This window comes from Taudactylus pleione, unplaced genomic scaffold (genome assembly GCF_031769625.1).
Source record: "Taudactylus pleione unplaced genomic scaffold, aTauple2 ptg000032l, whole genome shotgun sequence".
In the NCBI taxonomy this organism is placed as follows: Eukaryota; Metazoa; Chordata; class Amphibia; order Anura; family Myobatrachidae; genus Taudactylus; species Taudactylus pleione.
In genome coordinates this window covers 10,435,545-10,456,953 of record NW_028284434.1, presented here as the reverse complement: position 1 = coordinate 10,456,953, position 21,409 = coordinate 10,435,545, and the positions used below count along the sequence as shown (strand labels likewise).

The following is a 21,409-nucleotide window of genomic DNA, read 5'->3' as shown; positions in this document are numbered from 1 at the left end:
CACTATATTAGTAAACAGATACTGTCAGATTGGTCATATAGAAGTTATCAACTTTATAGAAGCATAACAGCTTCCTAATACAATTGTTCATGGATAATGATTCTTCACACGCTTTCATTGCAGACAAATAATAAACAACATGTAAGGATCGCCAAATCATTTACTACATAGCTACATTATGGTCAAATTGTATTGGCCACAAAGTTTGGCTTCAGCTCACCCGGAAAACATGGACGAAATACCACCGTTCCATGTAACGCTTCCTGACGTTGCCCTCAAACAGCCGAAGCAAGCGAACTCGCAGACACTGATCGGCACATGCACAGTATAGATCCTGCACATGCGCCGATTGGTCACCATCGGAGTTGTATGTAAACCATCAGGTTTGCGTACAACTCTGAATCAGGCCCAATGCCAAGCTAGGTACACACTATATAATAATTGGACCAATAAGCAGATTTTCAGCAGCTCAACCCCATAACCTCAGCGTGTACATGCAGCACCCTGGAGCGATTATCGTTCTAATAGTAGTCGAATCAAGACAAACCTGACCTGCTACATGACATTTGTCTAAAACAATGAGCCAATATCATGCACATTTTGCGTGTACCTAGCATTAGTTCTACAGCGGGAATTGTCAATGTCAAATTGTATCTATTTAGCTTTCTTGCTTTTATGACTGTAAAAAACATTGAGTCTAAACGCAGTCTGTTTATCAAGCAGTGGTAACCCCTTTTGCCAGAAAAAGGTAAATATAATTCCTAGTCTATTTAAGAAGAGGGAAACAACAACAAATAAAACCACAGATCACTCATTTGGGCCCTTAATTTGCAAATAACCAGCTACGGGGACTAAAGTGTGTTCTATTTTAGGGAGAAAAAAAAAAACAGCAAAAAGCTTGTTTGATCTAAACACATCAGAACAATGTTATGTATACTAAAGTTGGTAGCTGAGAAGTCTGCGTATGCATCTACACCATACACAATAACAATAAAGCAATTTCTCCTTGTTGCTGATCACTGGTCTTTACAGCCTCTCGAAGAAAAATGTCCGGTTATCTTCACAATAAGCATTACCCTTACTGCGCAAAGGTCAATTTACCCTGCAGGAGAGGTGGTGTTTAAACCACATTTGGAAGGGCCTAACCTTGATAAATGACAGAATGAATACATTGCATATTGCTGTGGTATGCAGCGATACAGGAAATAGTAAACAAAATGAAATAGATCCAATGTGCAACAGGTTAGACACACTATGCAGTGGGTATTGGGTGCACAGAGGAAATATATATATATATCCCCTTAATTGTGGTTTAGGAAACAGATGTCCCAAACAGTGCTTGGGGGCGGGGCTTTTGTCCCAATTCTGCATGTGCAAATGTATATAGATAGATGTATAAACCCCCCAGAGAGTGAGAGACTGTAGACAGATAATCCCCCCAGTAGGGTAGCGGAGGAATACCCGGGGAAGCAGCGGGTGTGGGCCGGTCTCTTACCTGCACCTGTTTCAGGAAGTGGAGCCGCTTGGACTGAACCCAGCGTGAGAAGGACCAGGAGCCCGAGGCCCAGGGGGATTACACGGAGCCGCCACATCGCCCGACCAGCCGGGAGCTCTCAGCCGCCGAGACTCAGTGTCTTCCTCCCCAGCCGTGACCCGGAGCCTAGTGCAGACACACTCACACAGAGCCTCCTCAGTGCTGCCCGCCGCTGTCACCCAGCGACCTCCGGGGCCTCCTCCCGGGCCTAGTCATCAGCGTGATCCCCGGAGCTCTCATAGCGTGTAAGGCCGCGGGCTGCCGATCCCGCCGCAGTCTCCTGGGCAGCCGCCTCACCAGCAGCACACAGTAGCCGCCATCTTCCGTGACATCGCCGCGGTCACAGGCGGGAGCAGCGACACAGCTCCTATCCTGATTGGCAACGTCTTCCCCCAATGGAGACGCAGATTCTTTCCCTGGCAGCCAATCACAGCTATCAGCAAGGAAAGGGGCGGGGTGTTTCTGTCAAGGTGAGCGATATGACGTCACATAGTTGGGAATGAACGTACTGTATATAGCTGAGGCACCAGGGCAGTGTGTGTGTGGTTTACTCAAGTGAGTCAGTGCATTGAATTAATATATAGGACTATATGCCACGTCCAAGTCACTGTTGAGGAATCAATGCAGTTTTGTGTTATCTACAAATTCTAAGTTGGCAATAGCCCCAATGAGACCCATGGCAAGCTAAGCCTACCAGTATCCAGGGCCGTAGCTAGGGTAGTGTGGCCGGTGCCATCGAACAGGGCACCACAGGTCAGGGGGCGCTGTATGGGCCTGTCAAATTTCTGTTTATTACCATTCTTGCTTGTAGCTTCCTCTTATTTCATCCCCAGCATCTCCTGGCCTCCCCTATCTCTTCCCTGGCCCTTCCCCATGAAGCCATGGCGCTTTTTTGGGTGCATTATGTCCCTTTGAAAAATGAGGGGGGCGCCAATGCTCTTTCTGGCACAGGGCACCAAAAAGTCTAGTTACTGCTCTGCCAGTATCCACTTGCCGATATTAATGCGCGATTGAACGATATCGTTATCGTTCAATCGCTCATTAATCGTGTTTGAATCGGGCACTGAAAGGTCGGAAATGACCAGCGATGCACGCTCACGCTGGTAATTTCCGACATCCCGCTGGTCGTTTCCGACATCAATCTTCGCCCGAACATACCGGTCAATCTGCTGATAACGACAGATGGGCCATGTTCTGGGATGAGGTAGAGTGCACTACAGGGGATCAGGAACAATTGTACGATTACGATGTCGTAGTCGTACTGTTGTTCCAAGATCTAGTAGTGGATACGCACCCTTAAGATGCGTATCCACTAGCCAATATTTTGAACGATAACGTTCAATCACTCATTATATCAGCCAGTGGATATGCTGTCATCGACCAGCAATGCACGCTCCAGCTGGTCGTTGATGACATCGCACATCGCCCGAACCTACTGTCCAACCTGACGATATCATCAGGTTGTGCAGGTTCGGGGATGAGGGAGGGAGCCAGCATTAAACGATATCATGAATTATATCGTTCAGTGTGTGCGCTCAATGGGCCTGATTCAGTGCCGCTCGTAAGCGGCCGCTCATTTGTTCCGAGCGATGTTTGCACAACTGCGCATGCGTACGGATCGTAATACGCATGCGCGAATCAGTCAGTGCGGCCGAAAATCGTTTTTTCGCTAAATAGCGAATGCCTGCTATTTTCAGTGACAGGAGGAGGTGTATGTGGGTGGTAACAGGGGAAGGTGCTTGAAAACTGGGAGTGGAGATCCGAACGCAGGCGTGCTTAAATGTCAAAACGGGCGTTTTATGGGTGTGCATAATTAATACAGCAGCGTCATTGACCACGTCACTGGGTTATTTTATAGTCAGAACTGCTCGCAAGATTGCGGTAGGAAAAACCAACCACAAGAATAGCGAGCAGTTCATACGCTGGTCGATGGACTCGATTATTCTAATAAATATGCGGACATGACGTAGGATGCGAGCGGCCAGGGGGCGTAGTTTTCCAAAAAAACGACCGCAAGTTTTGTTCGCTCATTCAGACCTAGAGGCGTGAACAGACCGCAAAGAGCGAACGGTTCATTTGAATAGCCACCCCTTTTTTCTGAATGAGCAAGCGCAAATAGCGTCCGGCTCTGAATGAGGTCCAATGTCGATAATGACATAGAGCACAGCACCGCCCGGGGCAAACTACACGATATCGCTCGTGGAGCCTCGGCTTTAGTTTGAATCCCCGTTTTGCCTTAAAGTATTGTATTCATGGGGTTCAAAGTTTCACAATACTATTGCATTAACAAATGGTCACCCAAGGGACTGTACCATTTCATGTGCATTTTGGACAAGTTAGGTCATTCTGGCATTTAGTGACTGATTCAGAGCTGCACATAATTGTGGTCACGGATATAATTGCGTATATTCGTCTGTATTCTGCGTTACCTATCGATACTCTTGTGGAAATAGTCTCTTTACTATCAGTGCAGGCTTACACCAGACCTATCCTCGATGCAAGAGATTTGTCTGAAATCAGCGAAATCTCTGCAAACCAGAACCTATGAAAAAGTCTGCAATTCTGTATACACGTTCATGGAGATCTTAGCCTGCACAGGACTAGATTAACAATGGGCAGATGGCATGGGTGTAACTACCACAGGTGCAAGGGTGCAGCTGCTATGGACCCAGAGCTGAGGGGAAGGGGTCCCTATTCCTTGTTAAAGTTACATGTGTTATATATATGTTGGTACATAGGGGCCAGGGGCCTTTCAAGAGAGGAGGGAGCCCGTGTGCAGTTTCCGTCATGGGCCCCTCCTCTCAGTCTGGTGGCCGGCAGCGCACTGAGCACAGCACATCCAGTCCTGCACTGATAGACTCTGGGCACTAGAGTGTGCCGAGTCTATAGCGCATGCGGAGGTCACTGGGAAAATGGCAGCCGCGGCCATTTTCCCTGTAAAACGACGGGAAAATGGTTGTGGCGGCCATTTTCCAGGCGTTTTTACAGCGCTAACACCGGGGCCGACGTAGGACTCCGGAGAGGTAAGTATAATATCGGTGCAAGGTGTGCGGTGCGGACCCCCACTGGACCCAGGGGCCTGCACCCATTATGAATATGCCCCTGATAGGTGCCCTTACAATCTTTTGCTATGGGGCAGATGGGACCATAACCGCAGATGTTCGCATAAAAATACGCCGGACAGGAGAGGAGGGATCCGAAAGGATCACTCTTTGCATCCCAGACCTCCTTCCCAAAGGGAAGGAACTGGTTGCTCATAGCGAGCGGGCGCACTGGCCATCTGAAGATGGCGAATGCTCCCGCAGTCAAGCTCCGAAAATATTATATTTTCCGAGCTTGATGACTTCTGTCCCCATATTAGTGTAAGGGGACAGCGGGCCATTCCACAAGAGGAAGGTAAGCAGGAGATATCTGTGATACTAGGGATTTCTGAAATCCGAACCCCCCCGAGCCCCCCCGATCCGAGGCCGATCCGAGTCATGCTCGACTTTTCCCTATTGACTCGGATCTGAAATCGAGGCAAAACGTCATCATCCCGCCTTCCGGATCTCGCGGGTTTTGGATCCTATATAAGGTACCCACGTCGGCGCCATTTTCTCACTCGGCTGTGGACAGTGAAGAGGGAGGGTGGGAGTTAGGGCTGGCTGGGTTGTGTAGTGTAGTGCAGAGTAGTGTTGTGCTGTGCTGTGCTACGCTGTGCTGCTGTTGTCCATAGGGGCTGTGTCCACTACTTCAAAGTCCATAGGGGCTGGCTGTGTTGCGCTGTGCTGCTGTGTCCACTACTTCAAAGTCCATAGGGGCTGGCTGTGTTGTGCTGTGCTGCTGTTGTCCATAGGGGCTGTGTCCACTACTTCAAAGTCCATAGGGGCTGGCTGGACTGTGTTGTGTAGTCAGTTGTCCATAGGGGCTGTGTCCACTCCAAAGTCCTGTGCAGTGTCTCAGTCCTAAAGGGGTGCTGTAGTGTTGTCCAGGGGGTGCTCTGTCCGTCAGGGGTGCTCCCCCCAAGTGCTAAAAAATATATATTTTTTCTGTGTTTGTGAATTGTGTGCGCAGTAGCCGCACGTGCATCAACAAAGTAGTGCCAAGTGTGCGCCTGTGTCATAAGTAAAGGGCCGGCTGGCTTGACCGTTAAAGGGTGCTGTAACCCCCAAAGTACACTCCAAACAAAATAAAAAAATATTTTCTGTGTTTGTGAATTGTGTGCGCAGTAGCCGCACGTGCATCAACAAAGTAGTGCCAAGCGTGCGCCTGTGTCATAAGTAAAGGGCCGGCTGGCTTGACTGTTAAAGGGTGCTGTAACCCCCAAAGTACACTCCAAACCAAATAAAAAAATATTTTCTGTGTTTGTGAATTGTGTGCGCAGTAGCCGCACGTGCATCAACAAAGTAGTGCCAAGCGTGCGCCTGTGTCCCATAAATAAAGGGCCGGCTGGATTGACCGCTAAAGGGTGCTGTAACCCCCAAAGGGCACTCCAAACAAAATAAAAAAAATGTTTCTGTGTTTGTGAATTGTGTGCTCTGTGGCTGTACGTGCATCAACAAAGGAGCAGCGCCAAGCGTGCGCCTGTGTCCCATAAGTAAAGAGCCGGGTGGCTCATTTCTTAAAGGGTGGTGTAACCCACAAAGTGCACTACTCTCCAGCAAAAATAAAAAAATATTTTCTGTGTTTGTGTGCGCCTTAGCTGCATGTATATATCAATATAACATAAATGGAGGACCAAACTTTCTCCGATAAAAATAAAATAGGGAAAGATCAAGAACCACTTCCTCCTAGTGCTGTTGCTGCTGCTGGGAGTTGTTCATCATCCCAGAGAGGAAGTAGGAACACCACTACTTTTACTAAACAATTGACCCTCCAACAGTCCCTAGCGATGAGGATGAAGTACGACAACAGTTATCCTGAAGCAAAACGTATAACTGAGGCCTTGACTGCTATGTTGGTGTTAGACGTGCGTCCGGTATCCGCCATTAGTGCAGTGAGATTTAGACAATTGATGGAGGTAGTGTGTCCCCGGTTCCAAATCCCGTCTAGATTCCACCTGCATCCTCAAAGCAGCAGCGACAAGCGTGCGTCTGTCTGTTAAAGGGTGGTGTAACCCTCAAAGTGCGCTCCACAAACAATAAAAAAATTCATTTTTTTTTCTGTCTTTGTGAATTGTGTGGGCTGGAGCCGCACTTGCATCCTCAAAGCAGCAGCGACAAGCGTGCGTCTGTCTGCTAAAGGGTGGTGTAACCCTCAAAGTGCTCCAAAAAATAAAAAACTATTTTTTTAATGTGTTTGTGACTTGTGTGCGATGTAGCCGCACGTGCATCAACACAGTAGCAGCGCCAAGCGTGCGCCTGTGTCATAAGTCAAGGACCGGTTTGGACATCTGGTCCGGACTGAAGGACGTTCCAACAATTTCTGACAAGTCTACTGTCACTGCATATGATACTGTCCTCAAAGCAGCAGCGACAAGCGTGCGTCTGTCTGTTAAAGGGTGGTGTAACCCTCAAAGTGCGCTCCACAAACAATAAAAATATTCTTTTTTTTTTCTGTCTTTGTGAAATGTGTGGGCTGTAGCCGCACCTGCATCCTTAAAGCAGCAGCAACAAGCGTGCGTCTGTCTGTTAAAGGATTACATCGGTGACAGCATCCAAGTAGGCATGTCAGACAGTCCGTACCTGTACTGGCAGGAAAAAGAAGCAATTTGGAGGTCCCTGTACAAACTGGCTCTATTTTACCTGAGTTGCCCCCCCTCCAGTGTGTACTCCGAAAGAGTGTTTAGTGCAGCCGGGAACCTTGTCAGCGAAAGGCATAGGAGGTTGCTATCACAAAATGTGGAGAAGATGATGTTCATAAAATGAATTATCAACTCTTCCAGGGAGACCAGCCTCCAGAACGTACAGAGGAACCTGTGGTTGTGGATTCCAGTGGGGACGAATTAATACTCTGTGAGGATGAGGATGTACACAACACTGAAGAGGGTGAGGAATCGGTGGATGAGGAGGATGAGGATGACATCTTGCCTCCGTAGAGCCAGTTTGTGCAGGGACAGATTAATTGCCAGCTTGTTTTGTGGGGGCCCAAACGAACCAATCATTTCAGCCACAGTCGTGTGGCAGACCCTGGCGCTGAAATGTTTTTCAGTTTGTTAAAGTGTGCATGTCCTGTTTATACAACATAAGGGTGGGTGGGAGGACCCAAGGACAATTCCATCTTGCACCTCTTTTTTTTCTTTGAATTATGTACTGTTTGGGGCCTAGTTTTTCAAACTGCCATCCTGTCTGCCACTGCAGTGTCACTCCTAGATGGACCACGTGTTTGTGCCGCCCACTCGTATCTCTTAGCATAGTCATCCAGCTACCTCGGTGCAACCTTTTGGATATAAAAACACTATTGTGAGGTGTTCAGAATAGACTGGAAATGAGTGGAAATTAAGGTTATTGAGGTTAATAATAGCATAGGAGCAGAAAAACACACAAATTCTGTGATTTTAGCTGTTTGTATGCTTTTTTTTTTTTTAAATACAGATCCAAAACACAAAACCCAGAACCCAAAACACGGAAGGGTGGTTTTGGCAAAACCAATCCAGATCCAAAACACGAAGAAAGATCCAGATCCAAAACCAAAACACGAAAAGTGGCCGGTGCACACCCCTAATATACAGTCAGGTGCATAAATATTGGGACATTGACAGAGTTTTCATATTTTGGCCTCTATGGCACCACAATGGCTTTGAAATGAAACAAACAAGATGTGCTTTAACTGCAGACTTTCAGATTTAATTTGAGGGTAATAACATCCACATCAGGTGAACGGTGTAGGAATTACAACGGTTTCTGTATGTGCCTCCCACTTTTTAAGGGGCCAAAAGTAATGGGACAAACTAAACAATCCTAAATCTAACTTTCACTTTTTAATACTTTGTTGCAAATCCTTTGCAGGCAATTACAGCCTGAAGTCTGGAACGCATAGACATCACCAGACGCTGGGTTCCATCCCTGGTGATGCTCTGCCAGGCCTCTACTGCAAATGTCTTCAGTTCCTGCTTGTTCTTGGGGTATTTTCCCTTCAGTTTTGTCTTCATCAAGTGAAATGCATGCTCAATTGGATTCAGGTCAGGGAATTGACTTGGCCATTGCATAACATTCCACTTTTTAGCCTTAAAAAACTCTTTGGTTGCTTTTGCAGCATGCTTCGGGTCATTGTCATCTGCACGGTGAAGCGCCGTCCAATGAGTTCTGAAGCATTTGACTGAATATGAGCATATAATATTGCCCAAAATACTTCAGAATTCATTCTGCTGCTTTTGTCAGCAGTCACATCATCAATAAATACAAGGGAACCAGTTCCATTGGCAGCCAAACATGCCCACGCCATGACACTACCACCACCATGCTTCACTGATGAGGTGGTATGTTTTGGATCATGAGCAGTTCCTTTCCTTCTCCATACTCTTCTCTTCCCATCACTCTGGTGCAAGTTGATCTTTGTCTCATCTGTCCATAGGATGTTGTTCCAGAACTGTAATGGCTTTTTTAGATGTTGTTTGGCAAACTCTAATCTAGTCTTCCTGTTTTTGTGGCTCACCAATGGTTTACATCTTGTGGTGAACCCTCTATATTCACTCTTGTGAAGTCTTCTCTTGATTGTTGACTTTGACACATATACACCTACCTCCTGGAGAGTGTTCTTGATTTGGCCAACTGTTGTAAAGGGGTTTTTCTTCACTAGAGAAATAATTCTTCTGTCATCCACCACAGTTGTTTTCCGTGGTCTTATGGGTCTTTTGGTGTTGCTGAGCTTTCCGGTGCGTTCTTTCTTTTTAAGAACGTTCCAAACAGTTGATTTGGCCACACCTAATGTTTTTGCTATCTCTCTGATGGGTTTGTTTTGATTTTTCAGCCTAATGATGGCTTGCTTCACTGATAGTGACAGCTCTTTGGATCTCATATTGAGAGTCGACAGCAACTGATTCCAAATGCAAATGTCACACCTAGAATCAACTCTAGACCTTTTACCTGCTTAATTGATAATGAAATAATGAGGGAATAGCCCACACCTGTCCATGAAATAGCTTTTGAGTTGATAGTCCCATTACTTTTGGCCCCTTAAAAAATGGGAGGCACATATAGAAACTGTTGTAATTACTACACCCTTCACCTGATTTGGATGTAATTACCCTCATATTAAAACTGAAAGTCTGCAGTTAAAGCACATCTTGTTTGTTTCATTTCAAACCCATTGTGGTGGTGAATAGAGGCCAAAATATGAAAATTCTGTCAATGTCCCAATATTTATGCACCTGACTATATACATATATATATATGTGTACATACACATACAGGGCCGATTCTAGGGGTGTTCAGCGCCACCCTGCAAACTAAACATGCACCCCTCCTACAAACATGTACTTTTTCAAATATTTCATAAGCTTAAATGTGCAAGGGAAAAAATTGTGGATAGCTGGGGAAGCACATATTCTAACTTCCTTCTGCCACAGGTCAAGGTTTTCCTCTAAAGAAAGAATTCTTCAGCACAGAAGCGATGTTCTCAAGGGTGCAAGTCATCGCGACAGCAGCTCGGTTTCACTTAAAAGTGCTCGTAGCCCCATAGGACTCTGAGGTAAATGAAGCAAATTAAGGCTCTGAGCGGGCCGTAAGGGGTGCAAGTAGGAGAGACCCTCAGTGGACTTGGAGAGAGTGTTCAAACCACACAAATATAAATCCATTGGATCTTAGGGCCTAATTCAGACCTGGTCGCTCTGACAGAGCGCTCGCTCTGAATCAGGGCCAGGTTTTTTCTTTTTTTAGAACGGCCTCCTGGCCGCTCGCATAGCTGTGGGTGACCACCCACAGCTACAGCGAGCGGCCATCGCGACCATCGGGCTTGCGACGAGACCCTTGTGGTAGGGTCTCGTGGCCGCAAGCCCCAGAGAGATTTCGGCTCTAACAGAGCCGGAATCTCTCCACTGACATCACGAGTGATGTCAGTGGGGCCGCCCCCAAACGACAGGCGTTCTCATGGGAACGCCTCCATTTGGACAGCTACCACCCCTGCCTGCCCACCAAAGGGGGCGAGCTGTCACTCTACATTGACAACTCGGCCCTTTTGTTGTGAGACCCGGAGCGACGGAGTACTTACGTAGCAGTAGTCTATCCCTACAGCCAACACAATATGTCTGTGAACGACGTTGTTCACAGACATATCACTGGTTCACCTGGCCAACACATACACCATATATATTGGCTGATCAATTGATTGGCCATCATATCTACCAATGTGTCCCCAGCATTAGAGAGAGGATAGCCCATAAGGGGCTTATCCAATCTTAGGGATGGCCATCAAAGTTTAAAAACCATCGATGGTGGCCACCCGGTGTTAAATAGTTTTGTCATCAATGGCTGAGAGAACCAATGGTTCTTCGTCATCGATGGAATAGTGTGAGCCATTGTTTCTTTTTTTTCTTCCTGACAGAACGGAGCTTAGCCCCTCCCCAGTGGCCGCTAAGATTCACCCCCATGTTTGATTGGCACGCAGCCCGCATGCCCCCAGCAGCAGTGACCATCGAGGGGGTGCAAACCATCAATGGTTCCCCATAGATGCTTTGTGTGCTATTGATGGACACCCCACCGATTTTTTTTGATTGTAAAAAGCAGTCTTTATTTACATAAAGATAGCAAACCGCATACATAAACATTATATACAAGTGTACGGTGTCGCAGCACAGCTTAAATGCAATACACAAACAATCAGGCTTACATTATAGTACATTGCAAGGCATGTGGCATAAGACATCCTACACTATACATCATGCTCTGTGCTATTCATTCAATACTTAAATGAAACAACAATCAACAAGGTCTATGGGTGTGGAGGATAGAGGGTGAGGGAGGGGAATCACAAGCCCGTAGCTTTATTAAAAGACAGACACATAAGGGTGGGGTGAATAAATAGAAAAACACATCAAGAAAATAGGCAATGTGAAAAAGGTGAATGGGGGCCACAGTCCCAAGTCTTAGTTGAACAGTCACACCCTATAGATTGTAAGCTTGCAAGCAGGGCCCTCTTACCTCTATGTCTGTCTCTTATTACCCTGTTTTGTTCTATCAATGTTTCCAATTGTAAAGCGCAACGGAATATGCTGCGCTATATAAGAAACTGTTAATAAATAAATAAACATGGGGAGAGGGGCAGAAGAAGGGGGTTTAATCCTCTTCTTCCTCAGGACTTTGCATGATGGAATAGTCTCTTAGCAGGCTGTGAATCAACCTGCGACAGTCCTGTGTACACATCCTCTCCCTCCTCAGAATGAGGCGGTTCCTGGCAAGTCTCAAAGCATCCAGAACACAGTTCATAAGGCGCCAGGCCTCCTGTATTGCCCCATGAGTGTCGGTGCCAGGAAATAGTCCATAAAGTACTGAGTGGTACGAAAGGCTGTTCCTTGGCACACAGTATCTGAGTTCATTTTTCAGGGAGTCTAACAACTGTATAAGTACAGTACCAAATCAAGTGCATAAATGTTTCCTCATGTATGATGCATCAGGGACAATGTCTGTACCTGCACAGGTTTCGGGAGTGCATGAGTGACCTGAGGGGCAGACCCCCTTGGATGGCCATCCATGACAAGTCTTTATGTCTATTTCTGAGCCGTTTGGAGGACACCTTTTCCCAAACCTGCTTGGCAGTTGCTGATGGGAGCCCTGGAATAGGCTCCATCGTGTTCTTTGCTCTGATAAGCTTGCGGATAGTCTTCGGTTTCCACAAGTCTGGTTTAACTCCCTCCAGTTGGTGCTCCCTCACAAATTTTACACATCCAGGTAGAACCATGGAGTGTTCCAGTTGGAAGGGATGGAGCTGTCTCACTTGTCCCAGCCAAGGATCCTCCAAAGGGGTAGGAGGAAGTAGCGAGACATGGAGTTTCCTGCTGAGTCATTAAAGTTTTCACACAAAGTCCTGCGGATACAGTTACACACAAAGAAGGCTCCCAGCATGGTGGGGATATCTGGAAATCCCTTTCCACCTTTTTGTCTGAAGCATACAGCCAGGAGCTCTATAACACAAACAAAAGAAGAGGATGCCTAATGGAGTGGTTGGGGTCCCAGTCTGACCTCATGGCAGAGTGCGCCAGGAAGAACTTTGACCCAGGGAGCCTGTTCAGACCCAGGGAGCCTTTTCTGAGCCTTCCACTAGATGGATTTGGACATAAACTTCACAGGGTGGTTACATTGGATCTCGGAAGACATACTAGATGGTTGAAGGTTGGTGTACTAGATGGTTGGACCTACCGTTGGTGTACGCTGGGCAGAACTTTGACCCAGGGAGCCTGTTCTGGGCCTTCCACTGGATGGATTTGAACGACATCACATAATAAAACTTGAAGATTTAAACCCATGCAACTCTGAGTATTTCAGCTAGTACATTATACCTACTACTGTTAACCTGTAATATTCCCTGTGTCATATGCTACTGGTTAAGCATACCACGTGCAGACTAACCGCCCCCAGCACCAACTACTGTGTTATACATCTATTCAATACCACTCATATTCTGGCCAGATATACAGTATAATACCCTGGTTTACCAACTTGTCTTGAGAACTACTGCATCTTGCACAATCTGCTTCACACTTCATATTAACCTCAGCACACAGGTACTATAATTGATCACTGCGCCATTACTCTGCTAATAGTAACTCGCATGGACAGTGGTTATCGTTACTGCGAGTTACAGTGGGGATAATCATACAAAAATGTATTCTTCGCACTGTGCTATATATTTAAAAAAAAAAATGCTGCACTTCTGTTTTGTTAATACGTATGCTCCTTAATGTAGATATACAGTGGATAAACCCTGGAGTGTAGTGGTAACCCAGAATTCTGCTCAGCAGCTGAATTGGGGCCCTCCAACAAGCCCAGGCCCGGACAAACTACACAACTGCCCCCCTCTCGGAGTCCCTGGGTGTCCCAGCCCTTAGCATTCAGACGTACGGTGGTATACCAGGGAAATGGCTTCTACTACCATTAGAATAAAGTTGTAGTTTGCAACTACAGCAAAAGAGGCTAAAGCAATCGCAGGTACGTCCAAGTTAAAATCAGGCCCTTTATTAGTCTCTGCTTCTGTTTCCATTTCTGAGGATAACCCTATTTAATTGAAAGTCATGAAAAAGAAATCCAACTTGATGATTGACATGATTATGGGTATATCCTGTAATCGTAATTTAAAGGGGGAAGAGCCCTCTCTTTTGCAAAATTATCAACACTTGGGATTTACTTCCTTATTCTTGTGTAATGTGTACATTAAAAGGATCAGCCACTAAAGAAATCATACAGGAAGGCAACAGCCCGCCAGCTGCTGTGGGACTACACATCCCAGCAAGCCCTGCCACAGTTTTGCTATCAGGGCATGCTAAAACTGTGGCAACGCATGATGGGATGTGTAGTTGGAGGGCTGCGTATTGCCCACCGCTGCGTTAGAGTCACAATGTGCAAAGGTACCGTCAGTGGTAGATCAAAATAGGGGATGGCCCGTGGGCAGTCTCTATGAGGGCACCTCCTCTCTCCTCTAATGGTGGATGGAGACAGGTCCTGAATCGTTTAAACTTTGCAACCTTCAAAAAAACATAAGGGAAGTTCTTTTACCCTGAGACAATGCTGTACTTAGACTTGAAAGAGAGAAATATCAAGGTAGAAACAAGCAAGGACAGTAACTTTTCTGATTTGGGCCTCCAACAACTTGGGATTGTTATGAAGTCTAAGGTTATTTCACCTTTCTCTGTTTTCTAGTTCCTCTGCCTTGTCTTCCATGAACTCATTCTTCAGGTGGAGGGTCCATGTTAGATTCTGTAGCTGTGGTCCATTGGAACAGATCCGATAAATCTTTAAGGAGTTTTCCAACAGCTTGCCGTAGTTCAGCTCTAAATGAGTCACAGACATAGTAGCCAAAGCAGAAATTGGTTCCATATCAGCTCCCATTTAATTAGCATTTTAACGAGTTTGACACAGTAGTGCAGGGATTATGCTGCCAACAAGTACATTGTCTGCAGTGTGCTTTTTGAAATTCTGACTTCTGCCACTATATGGCATCTATCTAGAATTGATGTTAAAATATGTTTACCTAACACTGTGAAATATCATATTAGCAGATACAGCTGAAAACTGACAGTTCTATACCAAGCACTGACTTTTATATCAAAGCTGACCGGCATCAAAAACATGATCAGCCTACTGAGGTGATAAATGTCAACCTATCCGCATTTCACCAGTGAAATCGATTTATATATCTGTCTCTATGAATCTAACATTATTTTTACATACATTTAAGTTAAAACAATCATCTTCAATCTTACACTGTGAGATTTCATATCAGCAGATACTGGGCCTGAATCAGCAAGGAACGCAAGCTAGCAGACTCACGCACCCTTCCACTGCGAGAATATGCTAATTAATGCATACTTACGGTATGGCTGCATATGCCGCTGTACTGCCTTAATTATGCACGCCCCTATAACTGCGTAATAATGCCTGCGTTCGCCTGACCATCCACTGCGTGTAGTCTGCATACCATAACCAGATCGCACTGGCTAGTTCACGCACGTGCAGTGCGATGCATATGCAGAGCTAAAACATCGGCCAAGTGCGTGCGTTCTCTCCTTTGCGTTCCTTGCTGAATCAAGCCCACAGCTGATAAATGGCAGTTCTATATCCAGCAGTGACTTTTATACCATAGCTGAGTGACATAAAGGCTGTTTATGTTGTTAGCCAGTTACACTATCAGCCTACTGAGGTGATAAATCTCAACCTGCCCGCATTTCCCCACTGTTTATCTATCTCTGTACATTCTATCTTTATTTATGTTTCCTCTCTCTCTTTCGTTCTCTCTCTCTCTCTCTCTCTGTAAAATCTCACGATCACTATTTATATTTGTGTCCCTCACTCTGTCTATCCATCTATGAATTATACCACAAAACCCACAAATGGACTGCGCTGAGGATCTACAACCAATAATAAATGAATACTTATGTTTGATTGATAGAATTAGCAATAGGCTATAAAAGGCTTCCTCAGTATCTCTTATTTATTTCAATAAAATAATATTAAAGTACAACATACGAACACCATAATATATTCAAAATGTATCATCAGGAATAGATAAATATCTCTCATATTAGTATACACAATTGAATAATAAAATCAATTACTAAAAATAGAAACAAGGTCACTTGACTGCAAGCTTGATTGGCGCCCGGTCTCTGCCCTGGTGACTTAGGGGAACGGACACTAGCAATACATTCCGCTTTCTTTTTTTCTTTTTTCTTACCACTCTGTGTGTTGAGACCATGTGATGACTTATTCAATGTACATCCGTATTTCATGTTAATAATACAAATTATGCTATGTATTGTTTGGTTAAAATGTATGGTGTCTGCTAAGTGCTCTAGGGGAATATAAATGAGCACCATCCCTACAAAAACATATGGGATTTGCATACCCATGTACAATCATATGAATACTATTTAAATGCCGTTTACATGTGATATGATTATCCCCAGGCACTATTAGACTGACATTACTTATACCTGCATTTAAATAATCTGTTTATATGGCTATATGAATATGATATACATACTTTAGAAGGTAACAGAACCAATTTATTCATTAATCAAAGTATGCTGGTGCAATACTTTGTTTGGAATTTATGTCCATTGTTTAATCAAAGCGGACTTCTCACACTGAGTTAGTCCTACATAATGCCCTTAACTATATTACACCAGGACCCCCAATCTCCTGTTTATATAGTCCTACAACCATACCTTACTGAATATGCCCAATCTCGTCTGATCTTGGAAGCTATACTGTATTGGGCCTGATTAGTACCTGGATGGGAGACCACCAGGGAATATTGGCTGTTGTAGGTAATATTTAGGAGCAGAATGGGACTAAGGACCTCATTCAGAGGTGGTCGTAGCGGCCGCATGGTCGTACGGGCTACGACTGCAAAATCCAAAATGGAAGCGATCGTACGGCTGGTCGATCGTAAACAAAGTGACGCCCATTCATTAGCACTGCACCTCCTCTAGCTACCGACTGATATGATCTAACGTTCGAGTCAATCGTAGTTAGGCGCTGTCAGTCGCTGTATGCTAATTATGTTGTGATGGTTGTGGTCGTATGTGTTGTATTGATGGCCACATGTCATGTTTACATGGACTATCGATCAGCTTGTTATTAGCTTGTTGTCAATTATCTAATTAAGAGTGTTTAAGTCTTGCAGTTCTTTTTATCAAGCTTTTTTTAGTTTGTCAATAAACTTTATTGATCACATTGTTTTTTTTTTTTTGTTTGTTTTTATGGTTATCATGTATTTTGTTTGTTTCGAATCCAAAGTAATGTTTATTATCTTTGAATGTACTGATGATATTTGTGTTAACTTAAAAAATGCGTTTGCATTTTGCGTTAGGATAATTTGCACTCTTAGGTTTGCAATTGCACAGTGCGTGTTTTAACCAATCAGATCTGTCCTTTTTTTTGGTGTCACATGATTAATGCATTGTCCAATAGTTTTTTATTTTATGAAACGGAGTAAATATTTTAGCCAATCGTCTTTCTTGTCCCCCATGTATATTTCATGTTTTCTGTAAAAACTGCAATTGCCATTATGAGAGCCGCGGCCTTTACCCGCCGTGAATTGTCCATCATGGTCAATATACTTGACAGGCGACTAATGAACGCTGAGCCTCCCATTAGCAATTGCTTAAAGCGTGCGGCCTATGCGGAGGTGAGGAGTGCCCTTCGGCGTGCCGGTTTTCGGCGCAATATTTCCCAACTCGAGAGGCGGTGGTCGAATTTGCGCCGCTGGACGCCAGTCCTTTTGGGCAATTTGCGGTCGCTAATACGCCGACGTAAGTATGCGTTTGTATAAATGATTAAATTAGAGGACCCTTAAAAATGTCTGTACCTTTTCAACTTCTTTCCTAAATGTTAACAAACACTCATGTATGTTGTCCCTATTATCCAGAATGTGTAAAGTGTACTTGTTGTGTGTAGCAGAAAGTGTAAACTAAACTAAGATGTTATCCTTTTTTTTGTATTTTAGGCCAACAGCGGAGACGGAGAAGGGCCCCCAGAATTTGCCGCAATGCAGGGCCCAACCTGCAGCCCTCACCCTCACCTTCCCCACCCGCTCAACCAGCCCTCCCTCCCCACCACCATACTCCCCCAGTAACCCTCCCTCCCTCCTCCAATACTCCCCTAGTAATCCTCCCTCCCCTGCCCAATCATCCCAACTCACCCCTCCCGAACCGAAGTCCTCATCACAAATAACCCCTCCCTCTGAATATTTTAACCCATTTTCCCCTCCCAACATTCCACCATCTCCAGCGGTAGCTGCCCCGGCAGGCTCTGATGGTAGATTTTTTTGTGGCAAATTTTTTACAAACTTTGTTTTTTTTTTGTGTTGTTATCCATGTTGTGTTTTTAGCCTTTACTTTTTTTGGGGTGTTTGTTTTCATTATCACAGTATGGGTGTCATAATGAGTGCACAGTAATCATGTTACTCAATATTTTGTGGTTATGTTTTGTGGCTGTGCACTCTCAATTTTTTTAGTTTACAAAAAAGTTTTGCCTTTTGGGGTTGTTTAAATGCTTATTTATTTGTGGTAAATTTTTTAAATTTGGTATTTCAATATTTCTGAAAAACATTTACAAAAACAAACAAACAAAAAAAACCATGTCACAGGACTTGGGACGGTGATAGGAACCAGACTAACTTTGTTAATGTTGTGTACACTGTGTTTAAAAGTACTAAAATGTAACTTCATTTGGAAAAGTGATGTTCGCCACATCAAACAAACACATTGTACTTTTGGATTATCAAGAACATTCTAGAAGTGAATACGTGCAGTGCGTTTTAATGCTATGGCCATCATGACTTATGAATACACCTCCCAGTTGATTTCAAATCACCCTAGGGTTTTTTTATTAGGCCACATAGTTAGGGTTTCCCTGTGTTTTCAGCCATTAAATGTTTAAACATATTAATAATGTTGTGTGGAGTAAACTTTATAACACACCCTAACATCATTGTGTCCACCCCACTATTTGGGACATTGAATAATGTTTACTGTTAAAATGTGGGTCAGTTTTTAGATGTTTTTAACCTAGAAATACATTATCATGTCCACAGATATACCAAGCATACTTGGAGGCATCAGAGAGGAGCTCACTCGAGCAAGTGGCCATCTTCTGGAGGCCTACTGCTGCCTACAGCGTATTGTGGGGAGTCTGCAGCGCTTTTAGTTTTTTATTTTCATTCTCACATTTCGAATTGTTGTAAGTTTATTTAAATTTTGTGTTAATAAACCATTTTTCCACTTTTTTAAAAAAAAAATTAAATGGTGTAATTCTGCATTTCAAATAGTTTGCTAAAAAAAGCTGTGTGCCTTCCCATAGTGTAACTTATTCAAAAATGTGTTTTTTAACCTTAAGAACATTTGCAGTAATGTTTGGCTGTGTTTATTTTGGGTTGCCCTACATTATCCACCTCAAAATGGGATTCAAAAACAATGTACCCCAAAACATTTTTAACTTAAATAATTTTTTACAAACAAACATGTTGGCAACATGCTTTTAATTGTAAAATGCATTTCATAACAGAATAATTCAAATAAAATGGCCTCCAACATAATAATTTTTTTTTTTTTTTAAACATTACAAAATATAACAAATTTAACTAAACATGTGGTGGTAAATCCAGCAAAATTATGTTAGTTGTCCAAAAACAGTACAGGGTATTGCCAATGGGTTCCATTTGTTTTTCATTTATGGAAAGTGTTTTGTTTTGATAAAAAAAAAAATTAGTTTCATCTTAAAATACATTTGCTCTAAGTTTAAAATACAAACTTATCATCAAACAGCATACCTAAAAAATATGGAAACCACATCATTGCGTCTGGCCCCCCCCCCCCCGACAGCATCACAACACCTTCCTCGGGGGGCCATCCTCTGGCAAGGCATCCTCTGGCTGCATGGGTACTCGACTCCTTATTGCGATGTTGTGGAAAATCCCACACAGGACCACAATGCGAGAAACCATATCCGGCGAGTACATGAGTGCACCACCAGAGTGATGGAGACACCGGAACCGGTCCTTTAAAAGGCCGATACAGCGCTCCACCACCTCCCTGGTGGCAGTAAACGTGGCATTATATTGAGTTTGTGGCCCTGGTGTGGGATTCAAATAAGGAGTCAGCAGCCAGGGCGTGCAAGGATATCCACTGTCACCTGTGGAAATGGGACACCATAAGTTTGTGAAATTTGTAATGAAACCATGTTCACACTTTGACAACAGCTACATACTGGATTTATACTTACCAAGAAGCCACACGCCACCAGCTTGCAGTGTGGTTAATTTAGGCCAAATCTCTGAATGCTGGATCACGTACGCATCATGGCTGCAGCCCGGAAATTTGTCATTCAGGGAGAGGATCTGGAGGGAGGCATCACATAGCACCATTACATTTAGTGAATGGAAATGTTTTCGGTTCCTATAGATTTGTTCCCTGCATGCAGGGGGCTGAAGTGCTATGTGAGTGCCATCCACTACTCTTATGACGTGTGGAAAGCCTGCAATCTCAAAAAACTTCTGCTTTACCACATCAAGGGCTTCCATATCCAAAGGCATACTAATAAAATGTGCTAGATGATTGAATAATGCATCTAGCACACGCCTCAGGATCCGTGAAAATGAGGGCTGGGATAGGCCACCCACCAGCCCCAGAGTGGTTTGGAAGGACCCTGAGGTGCAGAAATGTAACACCGCCAACAACTGTGTAAGTGGTGAGATTGCTGTAGGAATTTTAATCTGACTTTCTAGATCATTCTTTATTATTGAAAGAGTGTCTAGGATAATTTTTGGAGGCAGGCGATAAGTGGTTAAAACCACATCATCAGGCATTCCAAAAAGGGTGACACGTGTTCTATATATCTTGGCCCTTGCACGCCTCCTATGCCTACACCCAGGAGGAGGCTGAGGAAGGTTGGTGGGGGGCAACATGGCCACTATTAGCTGGCCAACATCGCTCTGTAAAGTTTAAATGACAAAAATTAGTTGTGTTGATAATGTTTATTTTTAAATTATAAAAATATACTTAGCTTAGTAATAATGGTGCATATTCTTACAGGGTCGGGCTGTGCCATCTTCTGGAACCCCTACATGTGTTGTTTGTGCTCCGAAAAATTTGTAGTGTTGGAAAATTAAAAAAAGGAGAAGTCATACACAAGTATATTACTACTTTTATTATTAAAACAGTCCTTTACTTTGAAATTGTGCATTATAAATAAATGACAAAATCACTGTTTAAATTTTAAAAAAACAGCCTCAAACATTTTTAAAATCTAAAAACTCAGCATAAAACCCATAAATTTAAAAATCTAAAAACTTTTAGGCTTAAATAAATAGACACTTGCCTGGATCAACTACAAACTGGCCTGTTAAACTCCTAAACCAAAAATAAAAAACATGATCTAATTGGTGAAGTAATGTTTTCATAAAGAAAAAAAAAACACAATGGAAATATGCTTGCAGTAGGCTGAATCACTTACTGGAGTCTGCAAACAACGTTGATCTTTTTCCAAAAAAAAATACACGGCCACCAAAGCACACGAAGTAACCTTTTAAAAAATAAATAAATAAATAAAAAACACAAAAATAAACACAAACAAACTACCAACACAACACACACAAGCACCACTCAAACAACACATATAAGCACAACTCAAACAACACACACAAGCACCACTCAAACAACTCCAAACACTGTAAACACTCCAAATCCGTTCAAGCCTCAAAAATAACTCCAACTACAACCCACAAGGGACCATTTTGCTTTGCCTT

General features: G+C 43.8%; 1 protein-coding gene, 1 long non-coding RNA gene and 1 pseudogene across 2 annotated transcripts in view; 2 read left to right on the top strand and 1 right to left on the bottom strand.

Annotated features, from left to right (window-relative positions):
* LMTK2 (lemur tail kinase 2) overlaps positions 1 to 1,922 on the bottom strand; it is a 107,690-nt gene extending 105,768 nt beyond the window's left edge. Inside the window, exon 1 of the mRNA XM_088451964.1 lies at positions 1,496 to 1,922. Within this exon, the coding sequence (XP_088308090.1) occupies positions 1,496 to 1,592 (97 nt within the window). The 5' untranslated portion in view covers positions 1,593 to 1,922. The remainder of the gene's footprint in view (positions 1 to 1,495) is intronic.
* LOC148538960 (uncharacterized) lies at positions 1,425 to 18,798 on the top strand. Its single transcript, XR_015871349.1, has 3 exons — positions 1,425 to 2,004; positions 17,612 to 17,922; positions 18,701 to 18,798. It is a non-coding gene; the product is annotated as an uncharacterized LOC148538960 (long non-coding RNA).
* On the top strand, positions 16,315 to 16,433 carry LOC148538961 (5S ribosomal RNA; annotated as a pseudogene).
* Positions 18,799 to 21,409: the final 2,611 nt, after the last annotated feature.